At 49.3% G+C, this 16,118-nt stretch overlaps 1 protein-coding gene across 1 annotated transcript in view; it reads right to left on the reverse strand.

Moving 5' to 3' along the window:
- LOC138570103 (prostatic acid phosphatase-like) overlaps positions 1-16,118 on the reverse strand; it is a 406,974-nt gene that overhangs the window by 243,932 nt on the left and 146,924 nt on the right. The window contains exon 5 of the mRNA XM_069648716.1: positions 5,662-5,760. Coding sequence (XP_069504817.1) covers positions 5,662-5,760 — 99 coding nt within the window. The remainder of the gene's footprint in view (positions 1-5,661; positions 5,761-16,118) is intronic.

Here is a 16,118-nt window from a genome sequence, read left to right on the forward strand (position 1 = left end):
GGCTCCGTCGCTATGCTCGGTCGCCCGACCATATCAGGGACAAATATTAGTTAAAAAAAGTCATCAGCCACCACCGGACGGACCGCAGCCTGGCGCACCTACTTATAAATGACATTTAAATCGCTTGAACTGACTGAGGTTAGAACTGCAGCTTATCAGTGGTGTGTTCATTTGAGTCCAGTTGGCACCCCTGTTTCCACCAACATGATATTCATTGGCTGCATTTCAAATCTAGGTGTATCTGTTAAATTGTAATTAATTCCACTGCACAAGCAATTACACTGAACGAGGTTTCAGGTTCATTTATAGGAACAAAAGCCCTTCAAGAAGATGATGCATATGAGCAGCTTGGCAGCATTTTTGGGGAACACAATACTCGACATACACACAGTTGTTTGCTTTTGAGTCACACGCGCCTCTGTGGGTTTTGGCGACCTGTCATCTCACCTCAGAGCCTCCCTCCATGACTGGGGCTGCACTTGAGCAAACGGCAGGCGGTGTCATTTGTTCTCCATTTGCTCTCAGCAGTCATTTCCGGAAGTCTATAGCAGACACACACATCCTCATGGCTAGTCTGTGGGCACGTGCACGCGTTACCTGTTGTGTAGGGGGACAGCTTGCTCTGCTTTGACTCGTGGTGACTGGGTGAGGCCACATTTCACTCCTGCAGCTCACGCTGTCCTGATCTCTGAGATGGAGGGTTTGCACAGCTCTGGCCCATGATGTACCTGTTCGTCATGACATGCGTGCTCTGTGTGGTGTGAGGAAAGCTTTCACTAATGCGGGCCATGCTGTGCCTCTTCTTTGTGAAATGGAAGCTTGCAGTGCTGCTGCCTTTCCTCAAGCAGACATGTTCTGTGTGAGCGAGGCGTTGCCAAGCTTGCATTGGGGAGTAATCTATTCTATATGAAGGAGGCTTTTTACCTTCTAGAATGCAGGGTCACTTCTGGCATGTGATTTTAAAGATCAATTAGTCGAGGGACGTCATTTAGGGATCGCCAGGGGTTGCAACTGTGACCCCTGAGGCAGGGACGTCATTTAGGGGTCACCAGAGGTCGCAACTGCGACCTCTGAGGTCTCCCTTGCGACCTCTGTGGTCTCCTTGCGACCTCTACAAAAAATAGCAAAAAAAATATGTTTTTTTTGTTTTTTTTTGTATTTTATTTTTGTAATGCAAGCTCCTGGGCTGTGGCCAGCACCACGTGGCTGGCTTTCTTGTTCAGGCCCCTTAAAAAAAAAAAGAAGAAAAATAAGAACTAACACTTTCAGCACTGACTTTACATAAGAAAGAATAGGACTACCAAATGTGCCTTTCTAGAATTCTATAAAATAATTGCTAGAGTCATTAAAGGTTTATTTCAGGCACACTTCAGGGGTGAGTCACTGATTTAGTCTGTTCTTAAACGCCTCACTCAGCCGATCATCCTTCTGAGGTCGATAAATGAGTACCAACACAGGTTGGGTGATATTGGGTGTATATTTTATCTATATAAAGTGCTTAATAATAACACGTCATTATCATTTGGTCATTTGGTCATGGACGTCTGCTTGCATTCATAGTAATTTGGTAATATGGGCCTATACACACTGATCTTAATGATACATATGGCGTTCCATTCTTGTATGAAATGTACATCACATTATAGTGATATTGTTACCATATTTTTCGTAGTGTACAGTGCTGTGTGATTCCACTTTCTGTTTTGTCAACAGGTGAAAGGTCGTGTTCCATCGCTTCCCCCATATCACTTCGGGGTGGGGTCAAATGGCATCACTTCCTGTGATGTCATCAGGGGGTCAAGGTTCGTGTGATGTCACTTCCGCTACCCCTGGCATTTTGGTGAAATGACGTCCCTGCCCTGAGGTTTCCCTTGCTACCCCTGTGATCGTCCTTACTACCACTAAAAAAAGATAATTGTAAACCTTTATTTTTTAAATTGAGGCTCCTGGGCTGTGGCCAGCAGCATGTTGCTCTTTGTTTCTGGAGTGGCTGGTTTTCTGATAGCTATAGCCGCTGCAATATGTGTATCATCTGAAGGTTCGAATCACGGCAAGGTCTACTTAGCCTTGCATCCTGCTAAGGTTGATAAATGAGTACCAACACAGGTTGGCTGTAATTGTAAGTATATTATTTCTATATGAAGCACTTAAGCGTAAGTGCCAACACGTCATTATAGTTTGGCCTTGGACGTCTGCTTGCATTCACAGTAATTTGGTAATATCGGCCTATACACACGGATATTAACTATACATATGGTGATCCATTCTTGTCTGAAATGTATATCACTTTACAGTGATATCGTAACCATAGTTTTCGTAGTGTACTTAGGAACAATGCTATGTAATGCCACTTCCTGTTTTGTCAAGATGTGAAAGGTCGTGTTCCATCACTTCGGGGTGGGGGTCAACTTACATCACTTTACGTGATGTCATCAGAGGTCAAGGGTCGTGTGATGTCACTTCCGCTACCCCTGGCATTTCAGTAAAATGGCGTCCTATGAATTAGTTCCTTCTCAGTTTTATTAATTCTGTCGCCACTTCTGCGAAAGACCATTGATGTCTGCATCTTCTATGTTTATGCTGCATTCACTTCGTTTTCAGTATCACTTGGCCTTTCTTTCTCTCCTATGATATTCACTTCAATTGGAGGGGCTGCAACTTGCTTGCAACCCAGTACTCTTTACAGTGCTTCTAACTCTCATGGGAGAGCTGCACTGTAGAACGCTAGAGTGCAGTAACTCTAATATCATATTAGTAATAATGACGTATTCACTAGGATATAGGTAAGGCATTTGCGCTTTGCTCTGATTGCAGGCCATAACAAACAGTAACCGTGCTAAAAATTAGTCGGCATACATTTATACATGGCCAGTTCGACGATTTGTGAGGGTTTGTGTGACACAACCTCCCTAATGTGCATTGTGTTGACATCACCGCACAACGTAAATGGCATCAAAAGAGTCTTGGAGACTCAGGGACATCATCATGGGAATTTATTATTCAAGAAGATGCTCTGAGTGAGCATGGAGATAAATAAACATGTGCAATTAATGAATGGCCAATCTTAATACTATTATTATTATTCTCGGCATGGAGCCTTACGAGAATGGAGGCTTTTTGGGAATAGCATACAGTGTGACGTGGATCGCTTCTAAGGACGGCTCATTTTAGCACATAAGGCACAATGAGTATACTTCCAAATAATTTCCCCAGGGTCACAGTTAAGTGGTGAAGCTGGATTTGAGACTAGTCTGCGACGTAACCATGTGACCGCCTATCTTATCAGGTCTAGTTGGCGCTATGTTGGGCTTTCAAGAATATTCTGTTTACTTGAGATGATTTGAAAAGTGCACAAATTGCACAAGCCAACATGACAAACATACAAATCCATATAGACCTGTATTAAGAACAAAGTGTACAGTAGCAGCTTTATTTTACCCATTTTTATTGGAAGACTTCAAGTACTAGAATGCAAGGCAATGTGGACCTACACATTCCCTCTGGGTTTTTCAAATGTATTTTAAAAGTCCTTAATCGCACAACAGAAGGTAACATTATAGGGTCACCTGCTTGTAGTCATTCTTACACATGCAGCATGCACCAAGGTAGCTTCTCCACCCAGCAAACACTGTATTACATCATTTGTTTAACTTTTCTATGCGAAGAAAAGAAAGAAAGAATGTCAAGGAAAGAAAGAAAGGTCAGTGACTTTGGTATAAGTGAGCTAATGAGAATTCTGCCTGAGAGGTACATTTGATCGGGCAACTCATGTTAGCCTTGGCGACCTCAAATAGCTGCTGGCAGAGTTGTGATAGAATCTGTGACTGGATTTATGGCATTTTGTGAAATTCAAATTTTGGCATTTTATGCTAAATACTTTAGCTGGCAGAACAGTACTTCGAACAAATAGAACATTTAAATTGCATCTGACAATCTGTTTATTTTCATTCATTTTGATGTGTTTGCCTTCTACCACCACGGCCTCCTTTGCTAAGTTAAAAAGGAAAACAATACACAATGGCACATTGTATTTATTTTTTGCTTCTGTGTTCAGTGTGTTTATTTATTCTTTAATTAGTAAGTGCCTAAATTAAATTGTGTTTTGAGGATGTTAGATTTGTATTTACTGCATCGGTTCAATTCAAGCAAACATCATTTTTAAACTACAACTTATTATTTTCCTACATTACTTTATCTCAGAAAGTATTTTTTATATTTGATTTGTGACTGGCTAAAAACACATTTCAACCTTAATAATTCTAAACAAAAAGAATGTTAAAAAGATAACTTAATAGTCACATTTCACATATCTAAAAATTCCTGGGTTAAAAATGCATGTTCCGATTACATTTTATCCAAATGTAAGCAATTTATAAAATGCAAAACAGCCAAACCAAGACAGACAGATCCCCCAGCCAAACATGCCCTCCAGAACATCTCTGGATCAAACGACAAAAACCTGCCTATATGATAGTTTAAATATAGATATCTGACTTTTAAAAGAGCTGGGCACTGTGTAACAATATGCTGAAGCGTTTCTAGTTATGTTGTGTTTCGAAAAAACTACAGCCAGCCGATGCAGGCGACATTTCCTTAAATCGCAACAAGGTGTCCTTAGTCAATAATAAGTTCCATTTTAACCTGGTAAGGTCCATTCTGAGCTTAGGACAAGGAAAGAGCCCAAGCTGTTTATCTTCATGCCAAAGTTGCTTCATGGAAAGAGCTGCGTGAAAGCTCTCTATGGTAACACACCAGTCCCTTTTATACAAAGCTGCCTTTACATTGAGTGTGGTGTCTCTTAAATTCACGGTGGTCAATGAAATATCGTCCATTAGCACCTGTGCGGGGGGAGCCAGCCAACCAGATGGCTAAAAACGCGGTACAAGCCCGGTACAAGTCCGCGTTCCAAGTCACCTGACGGCCGGCCGGCTCCCCCGCCGCCATCTTCCCGCCACACTCCATTCCATTTTTTTTTCCTCGCCCCCAGCCCCTTACTTACCGCCGTCGCCGTCCTTTCCTTCACCTCCCGCAGGCCACCATGGAAACGAAAGAGGGGCTTCCATTTCCATAGCAGCCATCTTGTAAAAGGATTTTCCTTCCTACAGCGGGATGCAACGCGCGTCCCGTTGTAGGAAACAAAATCCTTTTTTTTAGCACTCCGGGTTACCGCTTTAGCAACCCGGGTGCTAATGGCCTTCATCCCCAGTTTCAGCCCCTGCAATGGTGGGTAATGGGCCAGAGCCCTCGTTAGCCGCCCTCGCTTCGCTCGGGCTAATAAATTGGGCTGCCAGGTCATTATCTCACGTTCCAGCCCCTGGAACGGGGGAGAATGCCAAAGTACATTAACACAATAATACTTAAAAGCATTCATAGCAAAAACAAAACATGATAAAACCACCACTTTAAAATTCTCAAACAAGGTATTAGAAGTGGGCCATAACATTTTGTTTAAAAAAATACAAATATTTTCAGGTGGCCCTGGCATACAGAGACGTCAGCCCTAGCTCATACAGGATAGTAGCTACTGTGGGCACCGCATTGGGGATGTTGAATACTCTCCACCATATTATGCTCTCGAGTATTTCTTGTTTGGCACTTTTTTAATTTTTTTATTAAGCACTGCCATCAGATACATGCATCGTTTATCAAGGGGTCATTTACCGTGTAGGGACTGATTAGGTTTGTAAATTCCAATGAATTTAAGGTTTCATTCAGAAGTTTGCTGAACTTTTCACTCTTGATAAAGGGATGCACCAACAACTGAAAGGCAAACGAGAACACAGTACATTTAAGAAATGAAATCATGTTAGATATGACCATCACATTTCGTAATTTGCACATATCAGTATTTGTAGGCATAGAAGAGCAATCTTCTTTACGTTTATGTTACTTGTGCATGGTGCGCTATCCCACAGACCAAGCAAAATTGCACCACGGAAGGATGGAAGGATTTGCAAACATTTTGATAGTGGGGTTTACTGCAAAATGTTGTATTTTGGAGGACACTAATCCACAAAAACAGTTCCAACCAATGACACTGTATCCCAATGTATAACTTTGTATTTGTTGGCTGACCTATGTATGGCGCTTCTCAGTCATTGGGTCCACACACATAGGATACTCTGGATACGCTGTCAGGAACTCCTAACGGTTACTTTAATTGTATCTTCAGTTACAATCAGGTGTCATCACTTATAAGGAGATTAAGAGGAATTAGGACAAGAGCCCACTGGCTCCCACCACTCAGGCTTACATCTTCCAACTGCCTGGGCTGGAACCTCTTCATACACAAACATTCCACACTCACCATTCCAAGCTCACCACACACATTCCAACAGGAAGTCTAAGTCCATGCACACCTCATACAATCAGGAGGAAGACCAACTCTAACACCTCCTTCTCTTATTGCAAAAAACACACCAACATACAACAAGAAACCCATCCTCACCTACCACAGCACGACACCCACTCACCAAATCAGAACACTCACACTCTATCTAGTTCCAAACATACGGAAAATTGTACCATCAAGCGTAACTAACATACACACGACAGGACCCGACCAACACAACTACACTCCTAACCAAAATAGAACACATGTCTCCTTCCACTCCACCCTGCCACCAGGGAACCTCGAAACTGCCACCTTGGAGCACCTCCAGCCCCACCTTGGGCAAACAACTAAACACAGCCATAACCCTCAAAACCATCTGACCTCCTTTTATCCACCCCTGTCACAGGTGAATCATGGGGCTGCCACCCCCAAGCACAAACTCCCCACATCAGGACTGGCACAGATCCTGCCTCAACTGAACAAGAGAACTAACTAACTACCCAACAATCTACTCGGACAGATCTGACCAGAACAACGGAACAATGCACCCACACAATATACACACCAACTCCTCATTCCAAACAGGAGCTCAACCATACACTGTTAAACCAATCAATCACTCACACAAACACAGCAATAATAAAAGGCAACCAGCTGTCACTACAGTCACCCACCACCAGCACCTAGCTTCAAATGTTGGCCGGACACTTGAGCCCATCTATATTAAATACACTACTGAGTGAAACAGCCACAAATGTGATATGTAGCCAACCTCAAAAATCAACCAAGAAAGGCAGCCTGGAAAATTCCAGAACCACCTAAAAATAAAACCTAATACATAAAATGCAAGCGCACCTGCATCTTCAGGGTCTCCGCAGGGATCCCTGACCATACACAGCTCCACAGAGCTACCTAACTAGCCTTCCACCAGTTACATAAAACCTGACTCTGCAGAGCCGTAAAAACAACCACCTCAAAACTCCTCAGAGTTTCAAACAACTAGCCTGCCACCAGTTGCTTCTGAACTAGACTCGACTGATCCAGACAACATAACACCTCAAAACTCTGCAGAGTTTCCAAACAACTAGCCTACCCCTAGTTGCTCCAAACCTTACTCCACCAAGCATAAAATAAAAACCTCAAAACTCCTCAGAGTTTCAAATAACTCGTCTCCTACCAGTTGCTGCAGAACTAGACTCTACAGAGCCGGGTAACAAACACTTCAAAACTCCACAGAGTTTCATGACCACCAGACCAGACGCACTGATCAATTCACACCACATGACTCCCACAAGTCTCCTGGTCATGCACCAAATAACTCTCAAAACAAACACCATGACACAAAACACACATACACACCCCTACATAGAATGTCAAGCTGCTAATCAGCGCTGCAGTCGCTCCAGCAGAAATCTCTGGGTGAACAGTAACACACACACTTCATAATGATGTGAAATTTCAAACGAATGAATGACACATGCAAAATGATTCACCTAATAGTCCATGTTGCTAGTAAAACGGTGCAACTCTAACCCTGGAATGCCTCGAAATTGTTATTTTAAACATAAAGGAATCCCAGTGCAACATGTCAATTGAAGACAAAGATTCTAAAAGTCCATGTTGCCCAAACAGAAGCAACTCTAAACCTGTAATGTCTAAAAGGTTGCTAAACAACATGTCAAACAATGCATATAGTAGCTACATCTCAAAGGCCATACTGGGTTCCCACAAGTCCATGTTGCCCTAAAGAATGCAACTCTAAGGGCCTCATTACACGGTAGGCGGTAAGGGTTTACCGGTACTGGTATTTTACCGGTACCGGTAAATCCTTACCGCCTTACTACGAGGTCCCTTTGCGGGTTGGGGAATTTAACGCCTGCTTTTTGCAGGCGTTAAAAACCAACCCGCAAAGGGACCAGTGGAGCTAATTACGGTACCACAATTTGCGGTACCCTAATTAGCGCCTTCCCCATTCCCATAGAGCCCTATGGGGCAAAAATGGGAATGGGGCAGGGCAATGGTGGAAGGGGGAATTACCGCCCTGCCAACCTTGGAATGGGGCCGTAATTCCCCTTTCCACCAAGGCGGTGCCGGTATTTTACCGGCATGAACCATGGCGCTAACAGCGCCATGGTTCACCGCCTACCGTGTAATGAGGCGCTAAGTCCCGGAATGCCTCAAAAGTTGTTATACTAAACATATCATGTATTCCAATACTACATTTCAATTGCAGGGGAATGTTCTATATGTTGCCTTTGAGTAGGCAACGCTAAACCTGTAATGCCTTAAACCGTTGTTAAACTAAACATTTTATGAATAACGTCACTCCAATTGTGCACTAAACCACACCACTCACAATAGCCACTCAAGCAAGTTCTTTCTGGTGTGACAGTAACCCAAAACTACAAATGCACCACATACTTCGTTGTTCTGTCGTGACCATGCACAAACACTTCCTCAACAAGTCTCTCACAAAGACTCGTGTGGTGCGAGCGGTGTGTAACCCAAACAGAAGACAATCTGCACACACCCGCAACATTGCAGAAGTTCTGCACTTACTTCAAAAGAAGAAGACCGCCCATTCCCAGGAACTACGTTCTCTATCGCAGCACCTCAGCAAGCCTCAGCACAGCAGCAACAATTTAACGTTGCCGGCTGCCGCACATGGCTTCCAAACCTCTACTTTTTTTCAAACAAAAATGTCTTTACAAAGCTCTGATCGAAGCAGACGAAAAACAGCACAGTACCCAGCTTCATGTTCTTCATATTTCTTTGGAGATCAGCTCTCCGCTGCCACCAGAGCAAACAAAAGATCTATTCACTTCCGCTCCCTTACACCGAAAGCAAAGCAGTTTCCTGATGATGGGAACACATCTCATTTCGACCTTTACGTCTCACTAGGTTCTTTACTTTAACCATGCCATCGCTAACCAGCCTCGCGACAAAAAATGGCAAACTCTGTGATCCGCTGGGCTTCACACAGTAGAGATACCAACGTTCCAAGCAATCGCCAATATTCCAGGTGCCATTTTGACGTCACCATTCTCACTTGAGTATGGAGCAATTCTGAGCTCCGCTCAACTAACAGTCAATCATTGACTGTTTCTTCCATGCATTTCTTGTTTGCCTCTCCCATTGCTCATGTCCCGCACTGTGAGGCCGTTAAACAAAAACACCATGCGCAGTGGGCGCGCTCAATTCCCAGAAATGCCTCAACGACACTTCTTAAATGCACCTTGCTTCAGCACTTCAGTGCTTGGCAGTCAGTGGCACTGTTACGGGTGACCCTCCCAATGTGCATTGCCCCTTTAAGGGGATGTGTTCCTCCCACGTGTGTTGCCCCTTTAAGAGGGGCCATGACTGTGTCATGGCCCAAGCTAATAAAAGGAGCTCCTGCAGGCACGTGAGACAGAGCGGCTGCAGACTCCCAAAGAGGAACGACTGAGTCCGTGTCTCATTATCTATGTAGGCCCCAGGCCTACACGTGGAGGCACAGGCCTGCAGGCCCAGACACTGAGGGACCCGTATGCCAGGATGGCAGCCGAGGTCCACTCAGTCAGAGGCCTGGCAGGCTGTGACCCCACGCCAGGGTGCCAAGGCCCATGGCACCCGGGGCCACGCCGGATGTCCAGGGCAGGCCCCCACCCCCACACCTAGTGGGACTGCACGGCGCTAGCAGAGATAGCGCCCAGGGGCGCCCACCGGATGACCATGGCCGGCGACCCCCAACAATGGCGACGAGGACGACGAGTCCGCGTTGCCCCCCCGGCTACATGTAAGTGGTGATGGGGGGGGGAGAGGAGTGTTCGGCCCCACCGCGGCTTCGCGTGGCCTGCGGCTCACCGCCGCGGTTTGGCCGGTGTAGGCCCGGGCTGCCCCGCAGTGGGGTACACTGGAAGAGGAGCATTCGGCCCCGCCGTGGCAAGGGCAGTGTTGGCCCGGGCTGCCCCACGGTGAGGTACATACCCGGCGGCGTCCCGCTGCAGGGAGATGATGAAGGCGATTTGCGGCATCCATCGCCGCACATGGGGGAGCAGAAGCCGTAACAAAGCGGCATGTGGCATACATCGCCACGCAACAAGAAGCCGATGCGGGAAGAATGGCAATTTGGATTTACCCGGCCGCGGCCCTCTGAGGAGGGTGCTCGTGCGGCCGGGGTGTTTGTCCCATTTGCAGCCCTTCCTGGCCCACCCCTATCTGGTGCAGCATCTCCTGGCACCGGAGAGAGAAGAATAACGCGGCCGCAGCCGCGAGGAGGTGGAGCTGTAGGCCACCGCTGCAGTGAGTGGACATGCCCTGCATGCCTCCGCCTGCCCGCGGCCCTCCAGGGAGGGTGCTCGTGCGGCTGGGGGCGGAGCGTGCCTGCGCCCTGCAACAGGAAAAGGCGACAAAGTGAAGAACTGGTGGCCCCTACCCCCAGTGGATGCCGGCGGACCGGCAGGTGCCGTGATGAGGCAGGCCATGCCCCAAGAAGATATAGGGCTGCTGATGCCACCAGCAGAGAAGAGGGAGTCAGCCCGACCCCTGCAACACCCTCGCTGAGAAGAGAAAAGAAGTCGAGCGACCAATTGTTATAGGAGGCGTCACGAGATCGCTGGTTACCTTTTCTTCCTGGGGAGCGAGGAGATGAGGCTGCCAGTCTGTCGATGAATCTTCACAAAGGTGAGAGAGTAACGCGGGGAACCGACCCAACACCCTCCTGACAATAAATGGCAGGATTGAGCTGAACCAGCTCCCAACGTCACGGGTAGCACTTCTCTGTATTTGCGTGACGTCAGGACAGTGTAAACACTGACAGAGAAGGCCAGATGAAGTCCACTTCGGTACCAGTAGTTTTGAGGGACAGATCTTCGGTATATCCTCGGTGGTAGGTATGGCACTGATACCGGCAGGGCACAAGAACAGTAGAATGTAATGAGGAGGCTGACCCTTCAAGGAGGAAGGAAAGGAAAAAGGGGAAGAGAACGCTCCACCCCAGGACCGGACCCTTCCTAACCAAGAAAATGGTGCAACCCAAAAGGAGAACCCCAGGCAGGGAACTACCTAACCCCAAAACCTAGTACCAGACTGGAACCCGAAAGGGGCAAGGAACAAGACAGGGCAGGCACAAGGAACCAGGCAGGGAATAGGGAGCAAGGGCAAGGCAAGGCACGAGGAAGTAGTAGGAACAGGACAGGAGCTGAACAGAGACTGAGGCTAAGCAGGGCTCCTGGAGCGTGTACACGGAACAAACCGCGTTGAGACGTGTTGTTTCCGGGTCTGTGGAGGCTAATTATAGCCCGGGACCAAAACGAGGCTTGGAACGCAAGCCTTTGTCACTGCGCATGCGCGAAACGTCGAATACTGACATTCCGCGCATGCGCAGGACATTCAAGATGGCCGCGCCCAGGGAGCCGGGAGCCCGGACCGCGGAACGCCGTGGAGAAAGGCGCCAACGCGGATACAATCTCCAGGAGGGAGACCGCCGCAGCTGAGTGCCCCGACCCCCGGAACAGGTAAGTGGCGCGCGCGGCGTGACACCAATGCCGCGGTGGAAGAGGGTCTCCCGCTGGGGAGAGGGCAGTGGTTCCATGCCCCAAAGGAAGAGGGGGGCGGGAGTCCAACCCGGCCCTCGCCCCTGTCAGCGGGAAGTAGCTGTCCACTGCGCCCAATAAGCCAACCTGGGTCTGCCGGCGGTTGCGGTAAGGAGGCGCTGTGCGTTCGGCAGACGCAGACACCCGCTGTGACCGCTGGAAGCTTCCAGGCTGCTGGCGCTGCGATTCCAGGCCACCCAGAAGCACATTGTAAGGTGCTCCACGTCGGAGCAGGAGGTGATGGCGATGGCCCTCTGCGCTCTCCATGCTCAGGTGGCGACAACAGCAAATGGCTTTGGACAGCCATGTAGGACCAAGAACATGTCGCCGGAGAAAGATCCCCGACCCATCATCCAACAGGCTTACGTGGCCGGCAGGGCAGTGTGAATCGGAAGCGCCTCAGGCTGTTTCGGCACACCCCTGCAGTGTCGAGGTGCTGGTGTCCCCAAAGTGATCTCTGGCCTCATGGGGGTGAATGGAAGGCGCGCTATGTCAGAGCTGGAAAGGTGCATGATGCTCCATGTCAGCTGGGGCCAGGCTGGAGGTGAGAAAGCAGGACGGCTCTGTGTCCGAGCGACAGAAAAATAACCCGTTGCTCTTCGAGATCCTGGGCCGCAGATAGATGCAAATCCCCGCGGCTCCAGAGGGTCGGAGAAGCGAAAGTGTAAACATGGCCCCGCAGTGATTGGCGAGGAGAACAATCTAGCAATCGTGTGTTGGAACGGTGATGATAGAGGCCTTAGTAGGATCCCGGGCCAGGGGGCAGTTAAATAAGGCAAATCTACGAGCCCAGAGTTTTTCCAACCCAAGATCTGAAGTGCAAGGCACGTTGGCATTGGTGTCATCAGGGCCTGGAATGCTGCAGGCGGTGGGCCTAATGAGCTGGAGATAAAAAGGGCCCCTTTTCAATGAGCCCAAACCAGCAAAGTCAACTAAGAAGGGCTCCAACACCCATGCGAGAGGAGCGGAACAAGGAACATGTGGCTGCCCGCTCCACCCTCGGTGCCACATCACCAGCGTCGCCCTGTCACGTGTGTCCCACTGCCATGGGAGTGCGCTTCTGCCTGAAGAGGTGACCTGGGGCACAATGGGTAGCAAGTGGTTGATCGAGTGCGGCAGTTCACAACACGAGTCGGTGCTGTGTTGGACAGGGGACTTACACCGTGTGAGCATCGGAACCCCGGGCTGCGACATTTCTGCGTCCCAAGCCCTGTGCACTGTACACTGGAGTGACAGGGCCATGGGGGAAATAGGACACCCTGACATGGAAGGCATTTGCCGGCCCCGCAAGTGGCCTCGACATCCTGCCACGAAGGTCCCCCATCAGACCATCTGAGGACCAAGGAGTTGGTGGCCCTGCCTGCCAACATCTCCCGGCATGCCATCAGGTCAAAGGACCAGGGCACCGTGGGTCTTGGGAATATACCTACCGATCCACTGAGCCCAACCACCAAGGGGTCGGACCAGCGAATACGGGTGACCCTGACACTCCCATGAAGAAGCGGTGCACTGGGCAGGTCGGGATGAGTCCGTTCAATGCAGAGGAATGTGAGTGATCACATATACCATGCCGACACTGGCCACAGGGCAGAATTGATCCACCAACGACACAGCATTGCTCCGGGCACAGTGCACCTGAGCGTGCTGCGCTCTGCGCGTCATGTACCTCATCACGAGTGCAGTGCCCAGAGTGCTGCACGGAATGGACAAATGACTCTGTGCACCAATGACTGCCCTGAACAATTGAAGCATGGCATCGACCCAACACCAACCATGGCCTCACCTTGGCCAACGGGGAACTCTCACCTCATGCCCTCACGGGTCGCAGGCATGAATACCAGGGCATCCAGCGTTCTGGGTACCGCAGGGCTGAACTAAGTGTGGGGCCCCAACTCCGGGGAGGGGACATACAGGCAGGACCCCAGGGTTCGGAATACGGGTATCTGACCAGGGAACCAGGCAGCCCTGGACGCCAACCCCAGGAACAGTGCCGCGGGTCTGAAGTGGGTTGCAGCTCAGAATGAGTGCTTGTGCGCCCTCTTGCGCTCCTAAAGGGGGGGGGAGACGCTCCGGACTGGGGAACATCACCGGAGAGGGGGCAAGTGATGTCCTGTCACCCCGTGCCCAAGGAACAGCAGTGTGCCCCACCAACCTCCCGTGGAGAAGCGTGGACGCCCGTGACCGGGGTCCCTCCGCGCTGAACAGCAGGGAACTATGCCGATGTGGCCCCTGGCACCCGCCAGGTGCGGCTTTGCCGGCCATGAACTGTACCTTCCCTGGACCTGGACCCGGGAAGTGACTCCTGAACAGACGCTGGTAGTAGAAGACGAACTGGTATCCGGCGGCCCTGCAATTGCTTAAAGAGGACCCTGTAATCCTGTGTGTTTGGCTAAAGAGGACTCTGTGATCCGGTGCATTGCCGCTGTAGACCTGTATATTAGTAACATGCTTAGAGTGGTCTCCGTAGTGAGCCATAAGGTGAAGCGGTGGCCCCGCATATAAGAGGCGTACATAGCGCCAGCCGCAGAACATGGTGTTTTGTTAATGGTTGCAGGTTCTAACCCCAGGTTAATAAAGGGTTTTGTAAACTGTGGGGAAATGCCTACATTCCACCGGCAGCTCACCCCGTGACTGTTTCCCCACGTAGCCGGTTTAGAAGTGTTTGGTGTGATGTTTTGTTATCATGTTGAGTTATTTATGCATGTGGCCGTGTCATAGCTTAGCATGTGGTTATTTTGGCACGGTCTGAAGCAAGAAGTAGTTTGTCGCTCTGTAACCAGTGGGACGCAAGCATGTTCAGCCACGTTTGTTTGTTTGTTATGAAAAAGGAGGAGTGTTACGGGTGACCCTCCCAATGTGCATTGCCCCTTTAAGGGGATGTGTTCCTCCCACGTGTGTTGCCCCTTTAAGAGGGGCCATGACTGTGTCATGGCCCAAGCTAATAAAAGGAGCTCCTGCAGGCACGTGAGACAGAGCGGCTGCAGACTCCCAAAGAGGAACGACTGAGTCCGTGTCTCATTATATATGTAGGCCCCAGGCCTACACGTGGAGGCACAGGCCTGCAGGCCCAGACACTGAGGGACCCGTATGCCAGGATGGCAGCCGAGGTCCACTCAGTCAGAGGCCTGGCAGGCTGTGACCCCACGCCAGGGTGCCGAGGCCCATGGCACCCGGGGCCACGCCGGATGTCCAGGGCAGGCCCCCACCCCCACACCTAGTGGGACTGCACGGCGCTAGCAGAGATAGCGCCCAGGGGCACCCGCCGGATGACCATGGCCGGCGACCCCCAACAGGCACCATAACACTCGTTCTTTCAACAGCTTCACTTGTGCTGCCAGGGCACTGTCACCACGTTTCTCCCCTCTGCTCTCTGGGGTCTCCTGGAACAGGCTGTCTCGCAGGCCTAGGTTCTAATCCAGCCTGTTTCACTCCGCAGGAGCACACCAGGAGCACACACAGGAGCACACCACTCTATTTGACTCAACAGGCAACCTCTCTTGACTCCGCCTGAGCGCTTTGAATTATGAATGATGCAATGGTAACCTCCCACAAAGAACAAACCGGGCACACACATTTTAACAATGAGGAGCAGGTGGATGGGTGACAATCTAGATCAGGGGCAGGTAACCTGTTGTCATCCAGATCTTTGGCCTGTCGGGCCGGCAGGAGAGATCATAGTGAATGATAAATTGTGTGCTTAGGACATTTCAAAGTCTACATTATACCTCCCGCTATCATCATGGAGTTTAAGACATTCTTCCAACTTTACGCCAGCGACTCCCAGTTGTTGATACAACTTAATGGGTACAAAGACAACAGCTTCCATGTAACTGGGTGCCTGCAACAAATCGATGATTGGATGACCTTCATCGGTCTCTGTCGTCACGAAGGTAAACATACATGCTGATGCCTGATACTACCAAATGCACACGCTCACTGTTCACATGGCCTAAATCAGGTGGCTGCAACCTTTGGTTCTTCAGATAATTTGGACTCCCATCAGCCCTAGTCAGGATACTAAATGGTGGGTGATCGTTGAAGTCCTAGTCTAAATTATCTGCACAGGCAGCAGGCCTCTAGCTTAAATACTTGGGTTCCACACCATTATGAGTAAACACCAGAAAAAATGTAAGGGTAATATTGACATATCTACTCAATTTTTTACCAAAAAAACCCAGCCAATTGTGTTGGCCAAACTGGGCTACTTCAAT

The sequence above is a fragment of the Ambystoma mexicanum genome, chromosome 2q (assembly GCF_040938575.1).
Source record: "Ambystoma mexicanum isolate Mex_15411 chromosome 2q, UKY_AmexF1_1, whole genome shotgun sequence".
Classification (NCBI taxonomy): Eukaryota; Metazoa; Chordata; class Amphibia; order Caudata; family Ambystomatidae; genus Ambystoma; species Ambystoma mexicanum.